Here is a 21,007-nt window from a genome sequence, read left to right as displayed (position 1 = left end):
TGGTGCCTCAGGAAGTACTCTACAGTTTGTAAGTTTTGTAAGTAATGGCTCCACCTTGCCATCTCTATGAAAAAAAATTAAAAATTAGCTGGGCATGGTGGTGGATGCCTATAATCCCAACTACTCAGGAGGCTGAGGCAGGAGACTCACTAGAACCCAGAAAACAGAGGCTGCAGTAGCCAAGATTGCACCACTGCACTCCAGCCTGGGTGACAGAGTGAGATTCCGTCCCAAAAAAAAAAAAAAAGAAAGCTGCATATTTTACCTTACTCCCTAGCTGCCCTCTAAGCCAGCATCCCAGATGTCACCTGATATGTGGATGCTAGAAGCCCCACCCTTAAACAGAGCACATCACAGACTCTACATCAACGGCCTGGTCCTCAAGGATGGGCTGTCCAGAGAGCAGAGGCAAGGCCGCCTCCCCCCAAAAGGAATCCCATGAGCTCTAGACATGGTCATCCTTGCCTGTGAGGAGGGGGGCAGCTGCAGAGGCCTGTCCTTCCCTCCAGGCTCGTACTTCCCGGCATCTGCTGGGTTCTACCTTTCCAGAATTACAGCCAGCTCTTTCAGTTTTAAAATAGAAATAAGTACATTTAACGAAACAACAACAACAACAACAACAACAACAAAAAAAAACGTCAAGAGCTCAAGCAGAACACAGTCACGTGAAAGGCTCCTTTAACCTGGGGACAGACCGAAGTTATCTCAGAAAAGGCCAATATGTTAATTAACCTTTCTGATTTTTAATTCGGTTTCTCAGTGTTCCAGATGTAACAAATACCTGACCAGACAGGTAAAGGCTGCCCAATCCATACCACCAGGACCAGCCCACCCAAGATGGGTCCGTTAGGGTCCCCACTGCTCACTCTCCTCAACCTCTCCTTGACAAAATATCTTCCTCCATGGCATTGAACCAATTCCTGCATTCAAATTATTTAGTGAAATCTCTGTAGAGAAGATGCTTTGGGATCTCAAAATTAGCAAGGAGTCACCTAAATTACAGATGTGTGAACTGAGAGCTGGAGTTTTTCATTAGATCCTAGAAATATAAAACTTACATTAAAAAACAACTCTCAGCCATTCATAGTAGCTCATGCCTGTAATCCCAGCACTTTGGGAGGCCAAGGTGGGCAGATCATTTGAGGTCAGGAGTTCGAGACCAGGCTGGCCAACATGGTGAAACCCTGTCTCTACTAAAAATACAAAAATTAGCTGGGAGTGGTCGTAGGCACCTGTAGTCCCAGCTCCTCCAGGGGCTGAGGTGGGACAAGCGCTTGAACCTGGGAAGGGGACAGAGGTTGCAGTGAGCCGAGATTGTGCCACTGCACTCCAGCCTGGGCAACAGAGTGAGACTCTGTCTAAAAAACAAACTAAACAAAAAAAAACTCTCAAATATCCTTTTCTTGAAAAATCCTTTCACTCTATCTTTTGTGCTGAAGGAGGAGACACTCTTACTATATCAACAAGCTACTAAGTGCTCTATGTGCTAACCGAAAACAGAGCCCGCCTTGGTGCTGGTAAGAACCCATTCCAGGCAGAGGATACCTTCTGACGGTACTCTTGCTCCAAGATAAAGTTAATTTTTCGACAATTAATAATTTCTATACTACCCTAAGATATTTCTTAAAATCCTACGGAATATGAGAAAACAAGTTTTGATTTTCTAAGGGGTAGGTTCATTACTGTAAAAGAGCAAGAAACCATCTGAAATGAAAAATACTTTAAATTCTCTTTGGCATATACTTTTTGCTACAGCTTCACCACTGAAAACCATGGAAGAGGAGAGGGATGCATCAAGTTTACCCATCGGCATGACAAACAGACGGGCTGTGGCACAGCTTCTCATTCTCAGTCCTTAACTTAATCAGCAGAACGGCAGGTTGAATGGCAGTTTGTCCATCCAAATGCCAAATAACTGCTTTATTTAGTTAAGCTTGCACGCATACCTCAAGTCAAAGGCTCCATGCCTGCAATAAGGCACTACCATTTGCCCTTCTATAATAGACAGTCTTAGAGCTGAGCCAAATATGCCAGTCAATCATATAAGCCAACTCGTCATTTTAAATGTGAGGATACTGAGGCCATGTCAAAGAGTTCCATCTATCATAAGAAATAGATGCTGTACAGACAGTATGGTATGGATGGAGAGATGAACAGATGAATGGACAGGTAGATAAATGAAGGACAGCACAGAAGTAGACATCAGGAACTCCTCATGCTGTTAATGCTTCATCATCAACTATTTCTTTTAAAGCTAGGCAAACTGTTTCATTTTTCTGGGGCTGATTTCCCGTACCTATGGAGTGATGATCCTAAAGTCTCTCTCAGGCCCCTCCTAGCTCTCATTGTCTTTGATTTCATGGTCTTTGATTTCATGAAACTAGAGAATTTTCCAAAATGATTGAATTTGGCCTTGGCAAGGCCAGGGCCATTTTGCCAGGATTACCCAGAATTCATTGCACGGTAATCATGGAGGGGACTCAGGAGGTCTTATTCATCCGGAGATCTGGCAACATCTGGGAATCCTGATTTACACGCAGTGTCCTCTTTTTTTTACACTGGAAAGCAGCTGTGAGCAAAGCTTACTCTAGAGAACTTCCCACCCTGAATGAAGACGTTCAAACAATAAGAAACCAGCATACTAAAATTAGCAGTGATGGCCCCTCTTGCTTCTTGCTTCATAGGGCAAAGAGAAAAGTCAGCATTACCCAAGTCACCCTGGGAGTCTGCATGCACTTGGCTTTTTTCTAGAAGTCCCTTGTGAAATGTGAGACTTTCTACCTGGGGTTACTGCACCTCTATATATCATACTTATACTTATTCCATGCATTTAGTTTTTCCCCAGACCCCAAGTTCCATTTGGCAGGGAAGACTGTGTAAAAATGGATGCTTCTTTGGCGCAGATCCCTTCTGTCTGCTCAGAGGGTATGTCTCCATATAACAACTGTTTTCTTAAGTTATAAAACAGCAGGGGCAGAGTAAACTGTATATACAGCCAGACCGTTACAATCACACAGACGTCTTTTCTCCCCTCTGACTGCCAATTCTTAAAAGTCAGAGTAGCCACCATTTGTTTTCTGAAGCTAAGCTCAATAACTTTGTTATTTCTTTGAATGTTACAGGAAATGCTGGCAGTGAGGCAAAACCCAACCTTCTTTATGTATGAGGAAATAACAGAAGTAGAGGGTATACCCAGGGTCACCTGGCTTCAGCTTCTTCAGGCTGGTCGGCATTTGAACTGTCCAAGAGACGGCTGTAGATTCAATAGTGATTCCACAGCCTCCTGAAGGAGCCTTTCTCCAAGTTTAGTTACCCTCAAAGTTGATTTCCTTACACCTAACAACGGCTTCCCTCCCAGCCAGGCACCTTGCCATAATGCAAGCCTGTTTCCTCTTTGGTCCTCTGTGGAGAACAAACTTGCTTTGGTGTTTACGTTCTGTTTAATGCAGGGTTACATTAACGTAGGAATGTCCAGGTTGACATTCCTACTCTGGAAACCTGGGAAGAGCTCACAGTCATTCCTTAGACCTGTGTGGTCCTGTCTGTGTCTATGGTCTGCTTTTCACCCATAAAGAAGAATCAGGGTCTGTTATCAAGTCCCACAGTCTCCCAAGTCTAGGAGTGGCCAGAAAACCTTGATCAGAAAAAGCTGAGAGGGCCTTCTGGGGACAAATGCATTCAGATTTGGAGGGAGTCACCGAGCACAGAGAATGGAAGGAGGGGAAAAAGCAGACGAGGAACACCAAATCCTGGTGGGCTGTCCCTGGTGGGCATGGTGGTTATCTGCAGAGCTCCATCCACTCAAGGACTTTGGGGAAGTTGACACAACATGGGGAATGGTTCCAGAAGGTGATCCAGATGCCATGAGGTTGTGGCCAGGACCACGGGAAAGACTGCCACAAAAGCTGCAGTGATCACAGGATAGCCTGCAGAGATCTACCTTAAAACCCCACCTAGAAACTACCGTGCAGAGAAGGTCATCTAGATGGTACTGGAGCAGTAGCCAGGGATGAAAGCAGGGATGTCCTACTGGGGATCGCTAACATTTCCTGCCTTCACTCTCTGCATCAAGCACATAGCATCATGTGGCTTGATCTTATAAAGAAGTTCTCGTCATTATCCCCATTTTACAGAAGAGGAAAGTGAGGTTCAGCAAGGCTCTGTAGCTCACTGAAGGCTTAAGAACTCCACTGGCTTGCCCATAAAGCCCAAATTCTTAACCACTTCATTTTACGACCTGACCTCCCCGCATCTTGGCTTTCTGGGACAGTAGGAAGCCCTGTTTTTCAATATCCCTCACTCCAAGAAGAGAGTGTACTAATTTTCCACCAGGGACCTGATACGGTTTGGAGACATCTGGATGCTGGGCGGGGGTGCTGGGCAGTTCCACAGACCTGGAACTGTAACCCAGCCTCAGATCCTGGGGAAGGGTGTGGTTCTGGAAAAGAGTGTTACGCTGGTGTTTACTCAAAGATAGTCATTAAGTCACTGTGAAGACATCTTTTCTGCAGACTAAACAACCTCATTCCTTTTTTTAAAAGCTTTCCTCACAGGAGCTATTTTTTGGTACTATCTTTCTATATTTACTGGTTTTCTCCAGACATTCTTCTACCCTCCCACTCTCTATCTTAAACATGCCTGTAATAAGATTTTGATCTGTGCCATAGAAAGAAAAGGGTCATTTTCATAGTTTTCATCGCTGGCCCTCATGAATTAATAAAAGGCCAGCATCGATGGTAATTACTCCCTTGTGGTCCACTCTGACCCTCAGACCTCTTTGGGCTGCCTCTGTGCCTGGCCAATCTTCCATTTACTATTTGTTTCTGATCCTGTTGAACTTTACTGTATATTGAGGAAGCAGTCCTTAGTTTCATGCTGCCCTGAATGGTTCTAACATGCGGTTGAGTCAGCCTAATTTCCTTTTGCCCTCTAAAAGGATGCTTCAAAAAGAGCTCAGTGCACAGAAACAAGCTTTGAGTAGCGAGAGTATTGACAATGCAACTTTTTGGCTTTACAGGGGCCTGACATCCCCCTGGGGGAAAGGTTGAATCAAGGATTCTGTGACATGGTCCCTGAGTATACCAGTTTGGAGGGTGTACCAGCCCCAAGTGGATGCACTTACTTCGAGGTTCTCGGGGCCCATCCACTGTGATTTTGATGGCTCTGTGGTAGGTGGCGACTTGCGGTGGGTTTGTGAAGACAGTGATGGTCAGAGTGAAGCTTTTCCCTGTGGGGACACAACAGAGAACAAAACAGAATGAGGTTGGTGGCCCGAACGAATCTGTTGAATAACCAATCATTAATTTATGCTGTCCAGCCCTTCAGCACAAGTTACCAGTTTTAACAACACTCCCAGAATTTTGGCTTTGCTTCAATTCTGGAATATACGCCTATGATAGTTGCCTAGGTGTAACACGTCACATGGTTATATGGCTTTAACGTAACCATCAATAAACAATACAAGATCAAGAAAGATTAGAATTTATTTTCTGTTAAGTCAAGATTTCAGGAAACCATAGAGTCAGATTGGCAGCGCTCCACTCCTGGTTCCCAACTTGCCTGCTGCCATCTTCCCCAATTATTTATCACTCAGGGCAAAGAAGAGTAGAAGAAACCATATCCATCTTTCCCTTCTTACTTTGTACCTTTGAAGATCAGGAAAGATAGAATTTCTAAGTTTGAAGACAGGCTAAATTAGAATCATTCTCTCTATATTTTTAAAAGACAAAGTCTGGCTGATTTTAAATATTATTTGAAAATGCCAGATGTTATTACAGGTACTCATGGGATCAGCCAGAACAAAATTGATGACTCATAAATGGACTTAAGTATATGTAACTGATAGACTGAGATTCAGCAAGTACTAGTAATAAAAATGCACATAATTTCCATTATGCGTTTAACATACATTTATAAAAGGTGAGAAAATCTTCATTGCATGGATTTACTAATCGAAAATCATTTCTTGTTAGTAAAGTGGTTCAGAGGATAAATCTGGCTAGCTGACCTTTGGCAAGTCACTAGATACCTCTATGTTCCGCAGTATCTTTACCTGGAAGATGGTTACATGCAAATTTTCCTACCTTAGAGAGTATCAGGGGAGATTAAATTCTTTACTGTGAGTAACACTGTTAAAACAGTATCTGGCACATGGTATTCAACAGGGTGTGGGTGTGCGTGTGTGTGTGTGTGTAAGTTGTCTGCTTTACTTATTTCTCTTCTCTGTTTCTCACGGGTCTATAATAGGACCCTAACATTTGGTTAAGTCTGATGTTCAATCTTCCTACATCAATACAGTAGTTCTTTAATCAACACAGTTTCTCCTCTTAATCACGTAGCATAAAGTCAAATCAAAGATAGATGAAAGGAAAATATTTTCAACTGTCACTCATGTCTTAACACGAAGGAAGGCCACAGAAAAATGCTCAACGAAAATCCAATATTTGGCCACAGCAAGCCACGATTCCTAATCATGAGAAACCTCCATCAAACACTCCCCAAAGAAGTGGATTCTATCTGATTAAAGTCTATGATAAAAAGAGCAATAGCAAGTAACAATTAGATGATGAGCCTGCTCTGCCCGGTGTGCCTTTATAACTAATGTCTCGGCTGACCTGTCCAGCACACGAGGTGAGGATGCTTCTGGGGAGGGATCTCCATGGAGCAGGGCATCAGGGGTGCCAAGAGGCTCTGCCTCCAAATCCATCTTTCCCATCAGCTGGCCTGTCCCCAGAACCTAGAGATGAGTCTTGTTGGGCTTTGGGGATTTGCTAGTTTTAGGACATCAGTCAGATGTTACCGGGTGACACTCTGGATGCTTTTCTACCATGGCATCTAGCTGAAGGAGAGAAGTGGGCAGAAGAGGCCTTGGCCAGGCCCAGCAAGCAGGGCATATGATGTGACGTGGAGGAATGCTGCCGCAGAGGGAGGTAGGTCCTGAGGGCAACTGGCCATCTCACTGGGCAGTCTCTGGCTTTCCAAGAACAGATCCAGGTGCAATGACAGCCACAGCCGGGGGGCAGCCATGTCCACATGATCCACAGCTGGTGGTCCTACAAGCCTCGTGGTCAGCCTGTTCCCTCTCTGTCAAGAACCCGGGAAGGTTATCACGTGTATCATCAAGACTGAATTCCAGAACCCGCTTTAAGGATCTTCTCACTAATAAGACCCTGCCCCGAGTCATTTCTCACTCACCCCCTTTCCTCCCCACACCTGACTCCCGATGTGCATCCTCTGAGGAGTTCCCCCGCGTTCCATTCATGAGCCACGGCACTGAGACGCTGAGGTGTTCCTTCCTCCAGCCACTTCGCCAATCCAGGGCTCCCTGCTGCACCCTTCACCCGAGCCTTCCTGCCTTCAGCATTTGGCAACGGGCGGTCACTTGTTTTCCAGGCAGCCTTCCTTGATGACTACATTTTGCTTTATGGCTGTTTGAGCTGCCTCATAAATTATCCTTCACCTTTGATTATTTAGGGTGTCACACTGAATGCGGTTTGTGGCTGTGTAGACCTAGTCTCCCAGAAGGCGGTGATCCTTTTCTATATACCCATGTAGCCCTCACAGAAAGGTGGGAAAGGGTGCAAGTGAGAAGGGGTTTTAGGGGAAAGGGGGTATTTAAAATTTTTGTAAAAAGTCCCTTGAAGACACAACAATAGGTAATGCCATTGTCCCAGTCCTGAGTAGGTCTAGGGGTACGTGTGTGTATGAGAGAGAGACAGAGAGAGACTGAGGTGGTTCTTTCGGCAAGAGAGTTACAAGTTTGGGGATATAATACAAACAATTTTACCTTTCCAGATCTCAGTTTCCTCATCAGCAAAATGAGGGGGTTCATGGTATGCATATGCAATGTCAATTTTAACTCTCTGATTTCATCTTCCAAGAATGCAGCTGGCCTGGGATGCCCATAGCCACGTGTAGGTGGGCAGGTCCACACGTGATTCTTCTGTGATTCGTCTGTGGTGATTCTACAACTCTAGTATCTCAGTGACTTCATGAAAATACTGTATTTGTTTCCTGGGGTTGCTGTAATAAATTATCACAAACTGGGTGGCTTAAAACAATAGAAATTAAGACTTTCACAATTCTGGAAGTCAGAAGTCCAAAATCAAGGTGGCAGCAGGGCCACACTCCCCCTGAGGGGCTCTAGGGAGGATCCTTCCTTGCCTCTTTCTAGCTTCGGATGGTGGCCAGCTTTTCCCGGCATTTCCTGACTTGCAGCTGCAGCACTCCAGCCTCTGCCTCCGTCTTCACATGACGGTCTTCCCACTGTGTGTCCCCTCCCTCTTCTTATAAGGACATCAGTCACTGGACTTATGGTCCACCCAAGTCCAGTATGACTTTATCTTGATTACATCTGTAAAGACCCTAAGCCATAGTTTGAGGTTCTAGGTGGACATACATTTTTTAGAGAACACTATTTAACTCAGTACAGATAGCAAATGTAGTAAGAGCTCCCATCACGGCTCTACCAGTGACAACTGCTCTACAGGCACCCGTGTGTTTTACCCTCTAGAACAGTCTTGCTCCAATAGTGGCTCTCTTACCACCACCCTATCCACGACTACCCAAATGGCAACAAAGAACGGTTGCATTCATAATATTGGCATTTTTAAGTCTTGTAGAATTTACAACTTTGTAAACACTTTCCCATATACTATTTCATTTGGTTTTCACACCAATCTCATGAAATAAACAAGATGGATTTTATTGTCCTTGATGAATAGGTAGCAAAGCTAAGGCTCAGAGAGGTTAAGTAATTTTTCCAAAGTCACACAGCTTCGATATACAGTAGAACTCATATCCCTGAGCTTTCTACTCACTGTTCTTCCAGTTATTGTCCCCGAGGTCATAAATCTCCCCCTGCAAACCCAGTAGCACCAGTATAAGGAATCTGGACTGGAGATACTTTATCCATGCCTACCACTGCCCCAAAAAGTAAAAGCTGTCTCTGTGATTCTAATGTACCAATGGTACTCAACCTGGGTTATAGTTCAAAAGCATTTTCTTGCTGAGCTGCATTTGGGCCTCTGGCAGTTGAGCTCACATGACACCCCATCTGGTAAACCACAGAGTAACCCATGTAATCAGGAGTAAAACGTAATCAAAGTGAGTATTTGTGAAATCATTGGTCATTATCTGAATTCCTATTATTTCATGTCCATCTTTTTTTTTTTTGGAGATAGAGTCTCTCAGTGTCGCCCAGGCTGGAGCGCAGTGGCGTGATCTCGGCTCACTGCAACCTCCACCTCCCGGGTTCAAGTGATTCTCCTGCCTTAGCCTCCTGAGTAGCTGGGATTACACGTGCGTGCCACCACACCCGGCAAATTTTGTGTATTTTTAGTAGAGATGGGATTTCACTATGTTGGCCAGGCTGGTCTCGAACTCCTGACCTTGTGATCCGCCCACCTTGGCCTCCCAATCATGGCCTTCATTTTAAGTGCGGTCACGAGACGTTTCCACCGACCACACACTAGTGGGTGGGGTGTTTTGGCCAGTCACGTGGTTCACCAAGGAGGAGACATTCTGGCAGTCTCCCTCACAACGGGCTCTTGTTTACAGCTTTGGGTACAAGGACATTTGCTTATTATCTTTCAGACACGGTGATGACTTCTTCACAGGTGTAGGTGACATTTTTCCACAGCACGAAAACTGCCTTACGCGTCTTTTGTATTCTTCCAGTGAGACCCGGCAGAGCCTTGACACTGGGCTGCAGTCAGCAACGGGCACACCTGACAGGACCCGCACGCTCTGCCCTCCACGTGGCCCTGCCCTCTCCGTGGCCCCACCCCTTGGCTGCTGGGACACAGTCCTTTTTGGCCAGCGTCTGCAGAATTGGGATCTGTGCCTCGGGGCACACGTGTTATGAGCCAGATTCCCTCAATGGAATGACCTATAGGCCTGGTATTTTAAGTACATGGGTGTGGAGCACAAAAGACGCTTAAGTGTTTCTCCCAGCAAGCTGCAGCCGGAATAGTGAGAAGTCACAGGAGAGCAAGGGAGGGCAGGTTGGCTAAATAGCAACAGCCCCAAAATGGGCTTTTTGGGACCAAGTGCGGGGGTGGAAGGATGGGGCTGCTGCCAGAGGGCCAGTGTTCCTGTTGGTAGCCTGGAGGATCCAAGGCTCCCGGAAGTACTCAGTGGCCTTGGTCCGGTGAGGCCGGCAGAGGCTTTCATCAGTGCACAGACGGCCCCAGCACTGACCCTGTGTGTGCTGCTGGAAGTTGGCAGCTCTTGGTTCCAGAGGGGGCCGCCACGGGGTCACAGGTGGCCTGCATGGGAGGAAGCCAAGGAAAGGGGTAAACACCACCTCCTGCTCACTGAATCCTGACCACCACAGCAGCATCAGTTCCAGCCAGGGCTTGGGTTCCACGAGGACCGTTCTTTAGAAAGAAGCAGAGACACTCATACTGAATAAGAAGGTGAGAACAAACAACAGGGGAGATGAGGTTTGTCTTGATGTAGGCTTGGAAGCCGTGAGAGAGAAGAATTCCATATAAAATCCCATGAAGGTAGAAACACAGCGGTGATTCATTCAGTGTGGACTCTCAAGGCAACCTACTTAGGTTCGAAACCTCGCTCTGCCACTTGCTAGCTGTGTGACCTCAGGCAAATTACTTGACCTCTCTGGGGCCTCAGCTTTGTCATCTGTAAAAGGGGGTTAATAATAGTCATTCCATCTCGTAGCATTGTTCTGCAGGTTAAATGGAAAGCTGAATGTAAAAGCAGAGCGCAGAGAAAGGTCTCAGTAAATGTCAGGGGAATGATCATTAAAGACATGATAAAGGTGATTCTGTGAAGACCAGACTGTGGCAGATCCCATAAGAAGGAGCTGGGGCTGAAGGAGGCATTGATGTCTGACATGAGGAAGGGTTGTGTGTGTGTGTGTGTGTGTGTGTGTGTGTGTGTTCAGCAGGTGATGGAGCTGCTACCAGACCTAAGTGCAACTTGAACTTCAAGTTCAAGTTCACTCCTGCCCCGCCAGCTGGCGACCTTTGTAAGGCGCAACTGTGAGTAGCTGATACACTATGTAAACAAGCCAGGCCAGTGCTCCTCGCTGCAACATGTGTTGTCTCTCTCGACGCCAGTGTGTCCATCCAAATGCCAGGGCAAAATACTAACTGCTTTATTTAGTTGGGAAGAAGGTCAAGGGGTGAGTCTTTCTGGACACGCGCTGCCACGACACACTCCCCAAGGCCAGGGAGGCACCGGGTGGAGGCTTGATTAGTCTTGATGTTGGCGGCCCTGGGGCTGGTGAACTCCGACAGCCAATTGTGGTCAAATTAAGCCACGGCTGGAACCTGAAGTTCCGCATGGCCCAGCGCACTCTCCACTTCCTCACCACATCTGGGAAGTGGCTAAACCTCAAGATTGCTTCAAATGTGCACACTGCTCCCCAAAGAGCTGAGGGTGGTGAGGAGATTACAAAGCAAAAAGTCATGCAGCTCTGGGTCATTTCTTGCCCAGGTGTGAAGAACATATTTAAAAGTGCAGCCAGGTCCCATCATTGCACAATCCGCCTATAACACCCCGTGTCTGATGGGTGAGCCCCGACTCCTGTTGTGACTCGGCCTCCTCAGGTCCAGTTTGTAGGTATCCCCAGTCTACCTGCGTCGGCTCTGCAGGAAGACTCTGTTCCTGTCACTCTCCTTAGTGTAGGTCTGTATGCGTGAGTCATCTTCTTCTTTTGGGGACAGTTTCAGGGGATGTGAAACTTGCCCTTTGTCACGCAAAGGAAGGCTGCAGACACAAAGGAGCCGTCTGCCCTGGGGGCTCAGAGTCCTTAGGAAACACAATCTCAACATTTTTCACTCTTGTGTATGTCTGCAGGAAAGCCAGTTGTGCCCAAAGTCTTGAACCGCCCAAAGAGTGAGAAAGGAAAAATTAAAGGAAAACACCGCAGCTTTTAAAAACCAAGAGAGTCAGGGAAGGCTCAAGTTCTGCTCTTTGCAAATTCAGGAAATCCCACAAGATCCTGAAAGGCTGCAGGGAGATTTCTCCTTTTACAATAGATGGTTTTGGGTCTAATTTTAATTGCGGATAACTAAGTATAAAAATGAACACACCCGCAGGTTCCAGGAGTAGTCTGCATTTGGAGTGTTTTTTATGCAGTATTTTTAACGTGGATTTCTCACTTTTCCACTGGAACAACCTAACAGCCAAAATTCATGCTTATGCTCCTCTTCCATTTCCTTACCCAAACATTTGCCACTATTTTTGACAGGGGAGCTGTATAATTAATTTATTTGGAGATTTCTGGACGGGATACAAATCCTTCAACTTGCACATAATTTCCTGATTCTCCATACTGAATTGAATTAAGATGCCGGCGTACTGTATATACTTCTGTGCGAAGTGCCTGTATTTCCAGATCGCTTGATCCAATTGCACTCACATCACACATGCAAAATGCAGACTTGAGGCCTAAGCTACTGGCACCAGGACTACCCTGAAAAGTCAGATTGAAAATCAGGTCCTTAGAATATAGAACTCAGTTTTCCATGGAAATAGCAGTTGTTTGGAATTATGGGTTGTTTGAAAAATAGCTGTTTTACTTGGAGAAAACTGAAGACATGCAAAGCATTTTCTCTGGAGATGTTCCATGAAAATGAGTTGTCTGAGGACAGGGACAGCATTTTATTCATCTTTGTATCTTCTATTCTGAGGCAATAAAGAAAAGTTCGATAAATGAGGCCAGGCATGGTGGCACAAGCCTGTAATCCCAGCCCTTTGGGAGGCCGAGATGGGAGGATCACTAGAGCTCAGGAGTTCAAGACCAGTCTGGGCAGCATGGTGAAACCCCATCTCTACCAAAAATATAAAAAATAAAATAAAATAAAAATAAAAAATAGAATAAAATAAATTAGCTTGGCATGGTGGCACACATTTGTAGTCCCAGCTACCTGGGAGACTGTGGCACGAGAATCACTTGAACCCGGGAGGTGGAGATTGCAGTGAGCCGAGATCACGCCACTGCACTCTAGCCTGGGTCACAGAGTAAGACCCTGTCTCTAAAGATCAATGAATCACTCTGTAAACTTTCAGTTTGACAGCCAGTCCTTTACAACAACGAATTTCACTTGGAAGGCATAGCTTGCTTTTTCCAAGGCACAGGTGTGCTGGGCTCAACCGCAGGCAGGGGAAGAGCTCAGGTTTGCAAAAGGAGCGGAGGGGCGGACCTCCTTATCTGGTGGAATATCACCTATCCCACAAAACACCATGATGTTCTCGTGCGATTTTGCATTTCCTTTCCTGGGATTTCGTTTTCCCTTTCTAATCTTCCTTTTCCTTTTGGTATCACAGTTCCCTAGGATTTCAGCTGGGGAACCAAGTTTAACCAAAACACCCCAAGACCCTGAATTCTCAGCCCCCTGGAGACCAAGGCCACACCTGCTGCCCTGTGCTTCCCCCCAAGGAGAGCCACCGGATTCACCAGACTCCACTCATCCATCAGGCTGTGTCTTTGGGCTGGGGTCACACAGGGCGAGTGACCAAAGTGACCTCCTAGGCCTGGCCTCCTCCTGACTCCGATAGTGCCCCTAGCCGGGTGCCTCAAACACACAGCCCAAGGCCACATGGAGCTGCAGCAGGGAGGCCTGAGGCATGGACATTCTTCAGGGAAGGAAGCCTTGGGGGGCGTCAGCTCCTGCTCACCAGCCTTGCAGCACCTGCTGCTGCAGGTAGGAAGAAAAGCAGGTGAGTGTGGAGGTGGAGAGGGAAGAGAGGGAAGGTTGAGGCAAGCTTGAGGTGGGAGGTGACTTCTAGATACAGTGTCATCTACCAAATGGGGTCCTTGCAAGCTGGATATACACATGCCTGGGGCTGCCTGAAGGCAGAAAGGAGAGCTTTCAGTCTCTGGATGGGTCTCTAAGCTTTCCACGCACTCTCCAAATGTCCTTTCCATTCTTTAAACTACAAGCCAAGTATCTTTCCACAATTTGTATCTGGAGTTAGTTGTAAGTGGTTCTCCATTTCATTAGGATCAGACCAAATTCCCAACGTGGATGTTAAGGCAATCCCCGCCCTATCCCTCGGCAAGGCTCCCCGCTGTCACCCCCCAACCCCCGCCCCTGGAGCATCTCTCAGCTCCCAACAGGCCAGGTGCTCCTTCGTCACTCTGCTTTCTCTGCTGGGACATGATTCTTCATGCCTCTACCGGTATAGTCTCCTTGTCACTTGCAGGTCTCAAGTGAATGACAAGTGGTCCAGGGAGACCCTCTGAACCTTCACCAGGTTCTGCACCATTGAGCCTTGGCTCCCGCCACACCCATCTATCATGTGTTATCTACTCAGAAGAGGGATGGCCTGCTTAATTGCCATGTCTCTTACTGGCCCTCGAGGCTGTGGGTTCTCTTTGGTTGACCTTCGTATTTCTCATGCTAGCCCAGGGTCTGGCACACAGTAGGTGCACAATGTATATCTGATAAATGAATGAATGACAGAAATGCCCTCAGCAAATGACCTTAGGGGTGGGGCAGAGGAAGAGTTCTAATAAAACAGGAATAGGTACTATATTTCCATCCCAGGGTCAATGCCCAATAAAGGTTTGTAATTTTATTATTATTACACAGGCATTTTACTTGTGAATATTTATGGAATGCCTGCTGTTATCTCATGCACTCTCATTTCAGTAGGCCCTTAGTAGGACCAAGGAATACAAATTCCTTGCCATCGAGGAGTGGGCCCTGAAAAACAGCATCATTCCCCACTTTTCTGATTCAGCAAGACCCATGTTGCCTCTGGCTTGCTCTCTCCCCTCCTGCCTCAGGGATTCCCGCTGTAGAAGAAAGAACATCATCAAGAGGGGCCATAGCTCTTCTTCCTAAGTATTGTTACATACACACCATCTCGCTTTTATCATCGTAACATAGATGAAAGGCATTGTTAAACCTATTGAACAGATGGGGAGACTGAGGCCGGCACATCTGAGTCCTACAGGTGTGCCTGCTTCTCATATTACATTATGCTACTTTTCTAGGACTCACAGAATCACCGCTAATAGATGTGCATGTTTTCTATGTCATCATTACGAATCAAAGGAATATTAAATAGGACACAATGGGTTCGGTGTAATCTAGAGTTCAGGGATTTGGCTAGAATGCAAGATAATAGTGTAGTAAGAACCCTTCCAATCAACAGCCAGCTGAAGCGGTGCTGAGTTTGTATGTGGCCAAAAGAGAAAAATATGCGTGGATGTTCACTTGCAATTTATGAAAATGCTGAGACACATCCTTAAGAATGGCTTCCAGCGGAACATCCAGGAAGTCCTCAAATGCAGTCCAAGGCAAGCCGCCGTGGCACTGCTACAAAACCCCTTCAACTTGGGTGGAGGCAGCAGTGATCGCTCAGGAAGAATGCGATGCTGCCGGGTGCCAGCCTGTGTAACCCGGCGACAGGACAAAGGGATTATTCTGCTTCATTATTAAAATGCAGTGTTTACTGCTAAAATACGATTGGGAATTAAAAGGGGCACATATGAATCATAAATATTTGCATGCCATTAATGTTTGGACAAAAGAGTTGGAAAGGCTGAGTTGGAAGAACTTCTTTTCCCATGAAAAGCAGTGCTTCAAATTACAGTACATATTTAATTTCATCTCTCCCATTGCTAACTGGAATCTCAGGGCCTGCCGCATATAACCCTTTCATGACCACAGAACTGTATGGCGCCCTGAAATAAGGATAAGGATTGTATTTTCTCCTTGGAAGCTCATCCATTTAGATGAACAAAAAAAGCAGACCTCTGGTTGTTGTTGCTGTTTGCTGTTGTTTGCTATGCACTCACAGAGTCCCCATTGTCCACCCCATGGTGTTGGTGTCACTGCAAAAAGTAACAACTCCTAACCTATGTCTTGTCCCAGGTAATCAGTCCTCATTGTCCCTCTGTCTTCCCATGGACAAGGTCAAAATCAGGCTTAAACAGGTCAAGTAACTTGTTCAAGGACAGATAGCTCCAAGCCAGTGGTTTCCAACCAGGGGGGATCTGCCCCCAGGGGACAAGAGGCAATGGCTGCAGAGATTTCTGGTTGTCACAACCAGGAGGGTGGGTGCAAGTGGCCAGAGTAGAGGCCGGGGATGCTGTTAAATGTTCAACCATGCACAGCAAAGCCCCTCACAGCAAAGAATAACTGGCCAACAACACCCAAGTTGAAACACAGTGGGGAAGCCAGTAAAGTCCACGTGCTGACCACTAGGCTGCACTGCCTAACATCAAAACAGTCCTGGGCCCGGCGCAGTGGCTCACGCCTGTAATCCTAGCACTTTGGGAGGCCAAGTCAGGCGGATCACGAGGTCAAGAGATCGAGACCATCTAGCCAACATGGTGAAACCCCGTCTCTACAAAAAATACGAAAATTAGCCAGACATGGTGGCACACGCCTGTAATCCCAGCTACACAGGAGGCTGAGGCACGAGGATTGCTTGAACCCAGGAGGCGGAGGCTGCAGTGAGCTGAGATCACACCACTGCATTCCAGCCTGGTGACAGGGCAAGACTCCATCTCAAAAAAAACATAAACAAAAAAACAAACAGTCCTGAACAGTCATTCATTCACAGACCATGTGTCAGGCCTCATCTAGTCACTGATGATACCACCTGGAGCTTTCTAGTTAAGGGCTGGATCTCGCGATGTTGGAAAATTCCTGGGAGCCCACTTCCTCGGGGCTCCCGAGCACATCTTCATTTCCTTTCCACAGTGCGTGGGTCTCCGTTCCTACACACACCCTCGCACGCCACAGCTGTTTTCAGGCTTTTTCCCCAGTGACCTTCTCTCTAGAGCACACCCACAGCAACTTGTGAGCTTTGTGCAGTCGCCGGCTCAGACACCATCCACGAACTCCCATTTGGATAGTTAATGCTTACTAGTCACAGATTATACGACACACAAGTGATCTCTATGTTGAATCTCAGAGTGTTGCTCTACTGTGGGGAGCTTAAAGGAAGCAGATGTATACACGGAGAAGGAAAGTTAGGCGTGAGGGTTTCCATGGAGCACAAAAGCAAGGAAACGGACAAACAAACAAAGCAGACACAGCCTGACCTATTCCAGAAACTCAACCTGCAGCAGGTTCTACCTTGAGGCACTGGGAACACCTAGGGGAGTCTCCCTGCGGACTTTTGTTTTCAAATCATCGTGCCCTGAATCTCAGTATAAAAACAGGTGATGGCAAAACTGACATGCTGGGGCAGGTGGGATAAAGCTCCAGAGGAACCCAGCCATCTGTCTGCGGGTGGCATCTGCAAACCCATCCTGTGGGCGGCAAACCCACAAACCTTGGTCCTGTCTCCCCTCCTGCCATGCAATGCCTTCATTTTTGTTTAGAGTATGCAGACTGAGCCATTTTGGTGTCTGGGAGCTGTCTGTCAGTGACACACACCAAGACCTTGCTTTTATCACCTTTTTTTTTTTTTTTTTTTTAGACAGAGTCTTGCTGCGTCGCCCTGGCTGGAGTGCAGTGGCACAATCTCGGTTCACTGCAACCTCTGCCTCCCTGGTTCAAGCCATTTTCCTGCCTCAGCCTTCAGAGCAGCTGGGATTACAGGTGTGTGCCACCACTTCCAGCTAATTTTTGTATTTTTAGTAGAGATGGGGTTTCACCATGCTGGCCAAGCTGGTCTCAAACTCCTGACCTCAAATGATCCTCCTGCCTTGGCCTCTTAAAGTGCTGGGATTACAGGCGTAAGCCACTGTGCCCGGCTCTTTATCACTTTTTTAATTTGAGTAGACACTGTCCACTGACATCAATTCCCATTTCTAGATCAGTGGCTCCATGGCCTCTTCACTGAAGTGTTCAGGGAAAAGCAGCGAGCCTCTGGCAGAGGGCTTTCTAGTTTCTGCGGTCCTTGTGGACCTCACGTGTGTGACATTCATGAGGGGAGGGCTACAGTGGGGAGCCTTCTCAGAGAAGCTGCCCTGCTGTGTGCACCACCCCGCCTGCAGCCACTCCTCCAGCCACCGTGCATCCCTGACCCAGGATAGTAGGCAGGGTCAGTGGAGCCACGGGGATGGTGCAATTCTAGGCATAGAGAACACTGCTTGTTTTCCTTTTAAAATAACTTAATATTCAGTGATGTTCTCTATTTTTTATTCTGTGCAATGTTTTCAAAATAAGTTTTTCATAAATTTTAAAATAAGTTTTTCATACATTTTGATAAGTTTGTAGGGAGGCAGAATGTCAGAATAAAAGGGGCAAGGGAAACATTTTCTAAACTATGCGTGATCAGGGCTAGATCACACACGACTAGAGCTAGATGAGTTTCTCCATCTCAGCACGACTGGCATTTGGGTCTTTGTTGGGGAGGCTGTCAGGTGCGTGGTAGGACGTTTAGTAGATCCCTGGCCTCTACTTACTAGATGCCAGCAGCACTCCCTAACCCAGTACATGATCACCAAAAATGTCTGCAGATATCGCCGAATGTCTTCTGGGAGTCCAAGTCACCCCAGTTGGGAACCATTGAACAAGATTATGATCAAAATTGGCAGGCAGGGAGACAAGATACTGATAATAAACTTCCCAGTGGTTTCAGATAGAATAACGAAGGCAGGACATTTGTCGTAGGTACTAGAGACACACCATTTAAAGAGGCAGACAAAACCTCATTATGATGTGAGTTTAGACTAGCTCCTCTATAATTATAGATAGATACAAAGATGGATGATTGATACTGACTATCCTCTATACAATAGTTTCACACAGAATGCAGGAAAAAAATCTGTAAAGACCCCAACCCAATGCCTTGAGCAAACTGGAGTGTTTCTACCTCCAGAGATCTGATAAGCACAAGAAGAAATTATGCTCAAACTGCCCATATTCCTGTGAGTTACCTTGGTTTGCATAAGGTGACTCAATTAGGGCCACACACCACCCCAGAGTGCTGGCCAGCCCTCCTATTAACTGGACAGGCACGTCCTTGGGTTAGGTGATGGGGGAGGTGGGGTAGTTCTGCAGTTGGCCCTGCCCATACATTCTTAATGATGGTCTTAAATCTCAAGGTAAAAGCCCAAATTAATCTAAGTTGAAAAATAAACAGGAAATGTACTTACATCTTCTTTGAGAAAAACACAGTTTAAATGGCTCCTAAATGAATGCTTCCTCACTAAGGAAATCAGAGGAAACGCATTTTCAGTCTGGCAGCAGAATGGCTATGAGCCTCTCAAAGGAAGTTGCTGGGATTCCTCTATGGCCCTCAGTTGCCTGACACCTTGGTTGGAGAAAGTTTGGTGACGTCACATGGAGTTCCAGAATGGGATATGCTGCCCAGTATAGGCTAACAGGGGCTGGGCAATGTGCTGGAATCCCAAATCAGTGCAGGGCAAACTGAATGTCATCAATTGCTCTGTCTTCAACGCAGATCAAAATACATCTCTGTTGAATGTGGGACTCACAGCAGGACCAATGATGGAGTATACATGCTGCCTGAAGTCCAGGAATGCATGTTTATAAATACAAATGTTGAAGCGCTGCAATCTGTCCCCATGCCCCGCCAGGGAGCCGACAAAACGAGCACATGTGAAAAGTATTCACAGGCAGCTCATTAAATCCACACTGTTCACTTATTAATTTCCATTAATTGCTTTATCTGGGCTTTAGATGAGAAGATGTTACTAGCATGAATTTAGTCCTCAAAGATAATTTGGCCCAGAAGTCTCTCAATGAAAGTATGGACATTCTCTCTCTCTCTCTCCCTCCCTTGCCCACACACACACACACACACACACTCCACTGGCTAAGAATCAACGAAGGCTTCAAAACCACACACTCTCTCCATATTGACAGTATATGGTTATTCACAAATCAGTAGGAATAACATCATATCTCCTTACTGATCTGAACTTGTTTCACAATCATCTACAGAAAGAAAACAGCCATAAGACAGTACACTGGCTGGGTACGGTGGCTCACGCCTGTAATCCCAGCACTTTGGGGGGCCAAGGCGGTTGGACCACCTGAGGTCAGGAGTTCAAGACCAGCCCGGCCAACATGGTGAAACCCCATCTCTACTAAAAATACAAAATTAGCCAGGCATGGTGGCGGGCACCTGTAATCCCAGCTACCCGGGAGGCCGAGGTAGGAGAATCGCTTGAACCTGGGAGGTGGAGGTTGCAGTGAGCTGACATCATGCCACTGCACTCCAGCCTGGGCAACAAGAGTGAAACTCTGTCTCCAAAAAAAAAAAAAAAAAAAGACAGTACACCATCTCTCCTTGTCAACAAGTAATTTTTCCTTAAAAATAAAAAAAAAAACCCAGAAACACAGAATATGTTCTTCTTTAGCCAGCCTTCTCCACCCTCTCTTGCCCCTTGCCAACCAGCACAAAAAAGAAAATACAAAACTGATTTATTAGAACCAGAGCAGGGTTACAGCCGTTGGCTGGATCACTGTTTATGTCTATAATGCTTGTTGCTGAAACAGGAAGCTCTAAAAATCACTCAACCATTATTTCTCTTGCAGGCACTTTCTGATTGATAGTCTTCTGTCCTGACCAAAAAGAAATGTCTCCACCAAACACAAGCTGGCTGGCAAGGAAGGGGTTGAGGGTGGGTGGAGAGAAGTACAGCTTCTGCCCATCAAACTATAAAATATTGTTCATATAAATAACCTCAATTTTAAAAAGCTGTGTGACACCATTAGCAATGCCTGACACTTCATAAAATCAGCAAGAAAACTATGAAGGGATCAACTGTGAAACTGCTTGTTGCAAGCACAAGCAGTTTTCAAGAAAGCTTTTCCTGCTAGTCCTTGCCATGACTGGGCCACCCCAGGCTTTAAGCAGAGCAGGGAGCAACTTGCTTTAGGAAAGTGTTGCTACCCTTTTATTGGCAAATGGGAAACAGAATGAGAAACCTGGTCTCTAGAGATGAATTCTACATCAGACCATGGATGCAAGCTTTTGACCTGCCCATTGAAAAGCAGTATTTGTTAGGGCTGGTTGAGGCTTGGTATATCAGAGACTGGGTCTTTATTCATCTATATTTGCTCGCAGTGAGATCTGAATACAGATTTCAGTATAC

At 46.3% G+C, this 21,007-nt stretch overlaps 1 protein-coding gene across 4 annotated transcripts in view; it reads right to left on the bottom strand.

The window, feature by feature from the left end:
- RUNX1 (runt related transcription factor 1) overlaps window positions 1–21,007 on the bottom strand; it is a 261,247-nt gene that overhangs the window by 66,893 nt on the left and 173,347 nt on the right. For all 4 annotated transcript variants that reach the window (XM_025379064.1, XM_025379066.1, XM_025379065.1 and 1 more), the window contains one exon: window positions 5,123–5,227. In XM_025379064.1, the coding sequence (XP_025234849.1) occupies window positions 5,123–5,227 (105 nt within the window). The remainder of the gene's footprint in view (window positions 1–5,122; window positions 5,228–21,007) is intronic.

This window comes from Theropithecus gelada, chromosome 3, assembly GCF_003255815.1.
Source record: "Theropithecus gelada isolate Dixy chromosome 3, Tgel_1.0, whole genome shotgun sequence".
Taxonomy (NCBI): domain Eukaryota; kingdom Metazoa; phylum Chordata; class Mammalia; order Primates; family Cercopithecidae; genus Theropithecus; species Theropithecus gelada.
Note: the sequence above shows the minus strand (reverse complement) of the source record. Positions and strands in the feature narration are given on the sequence as shown.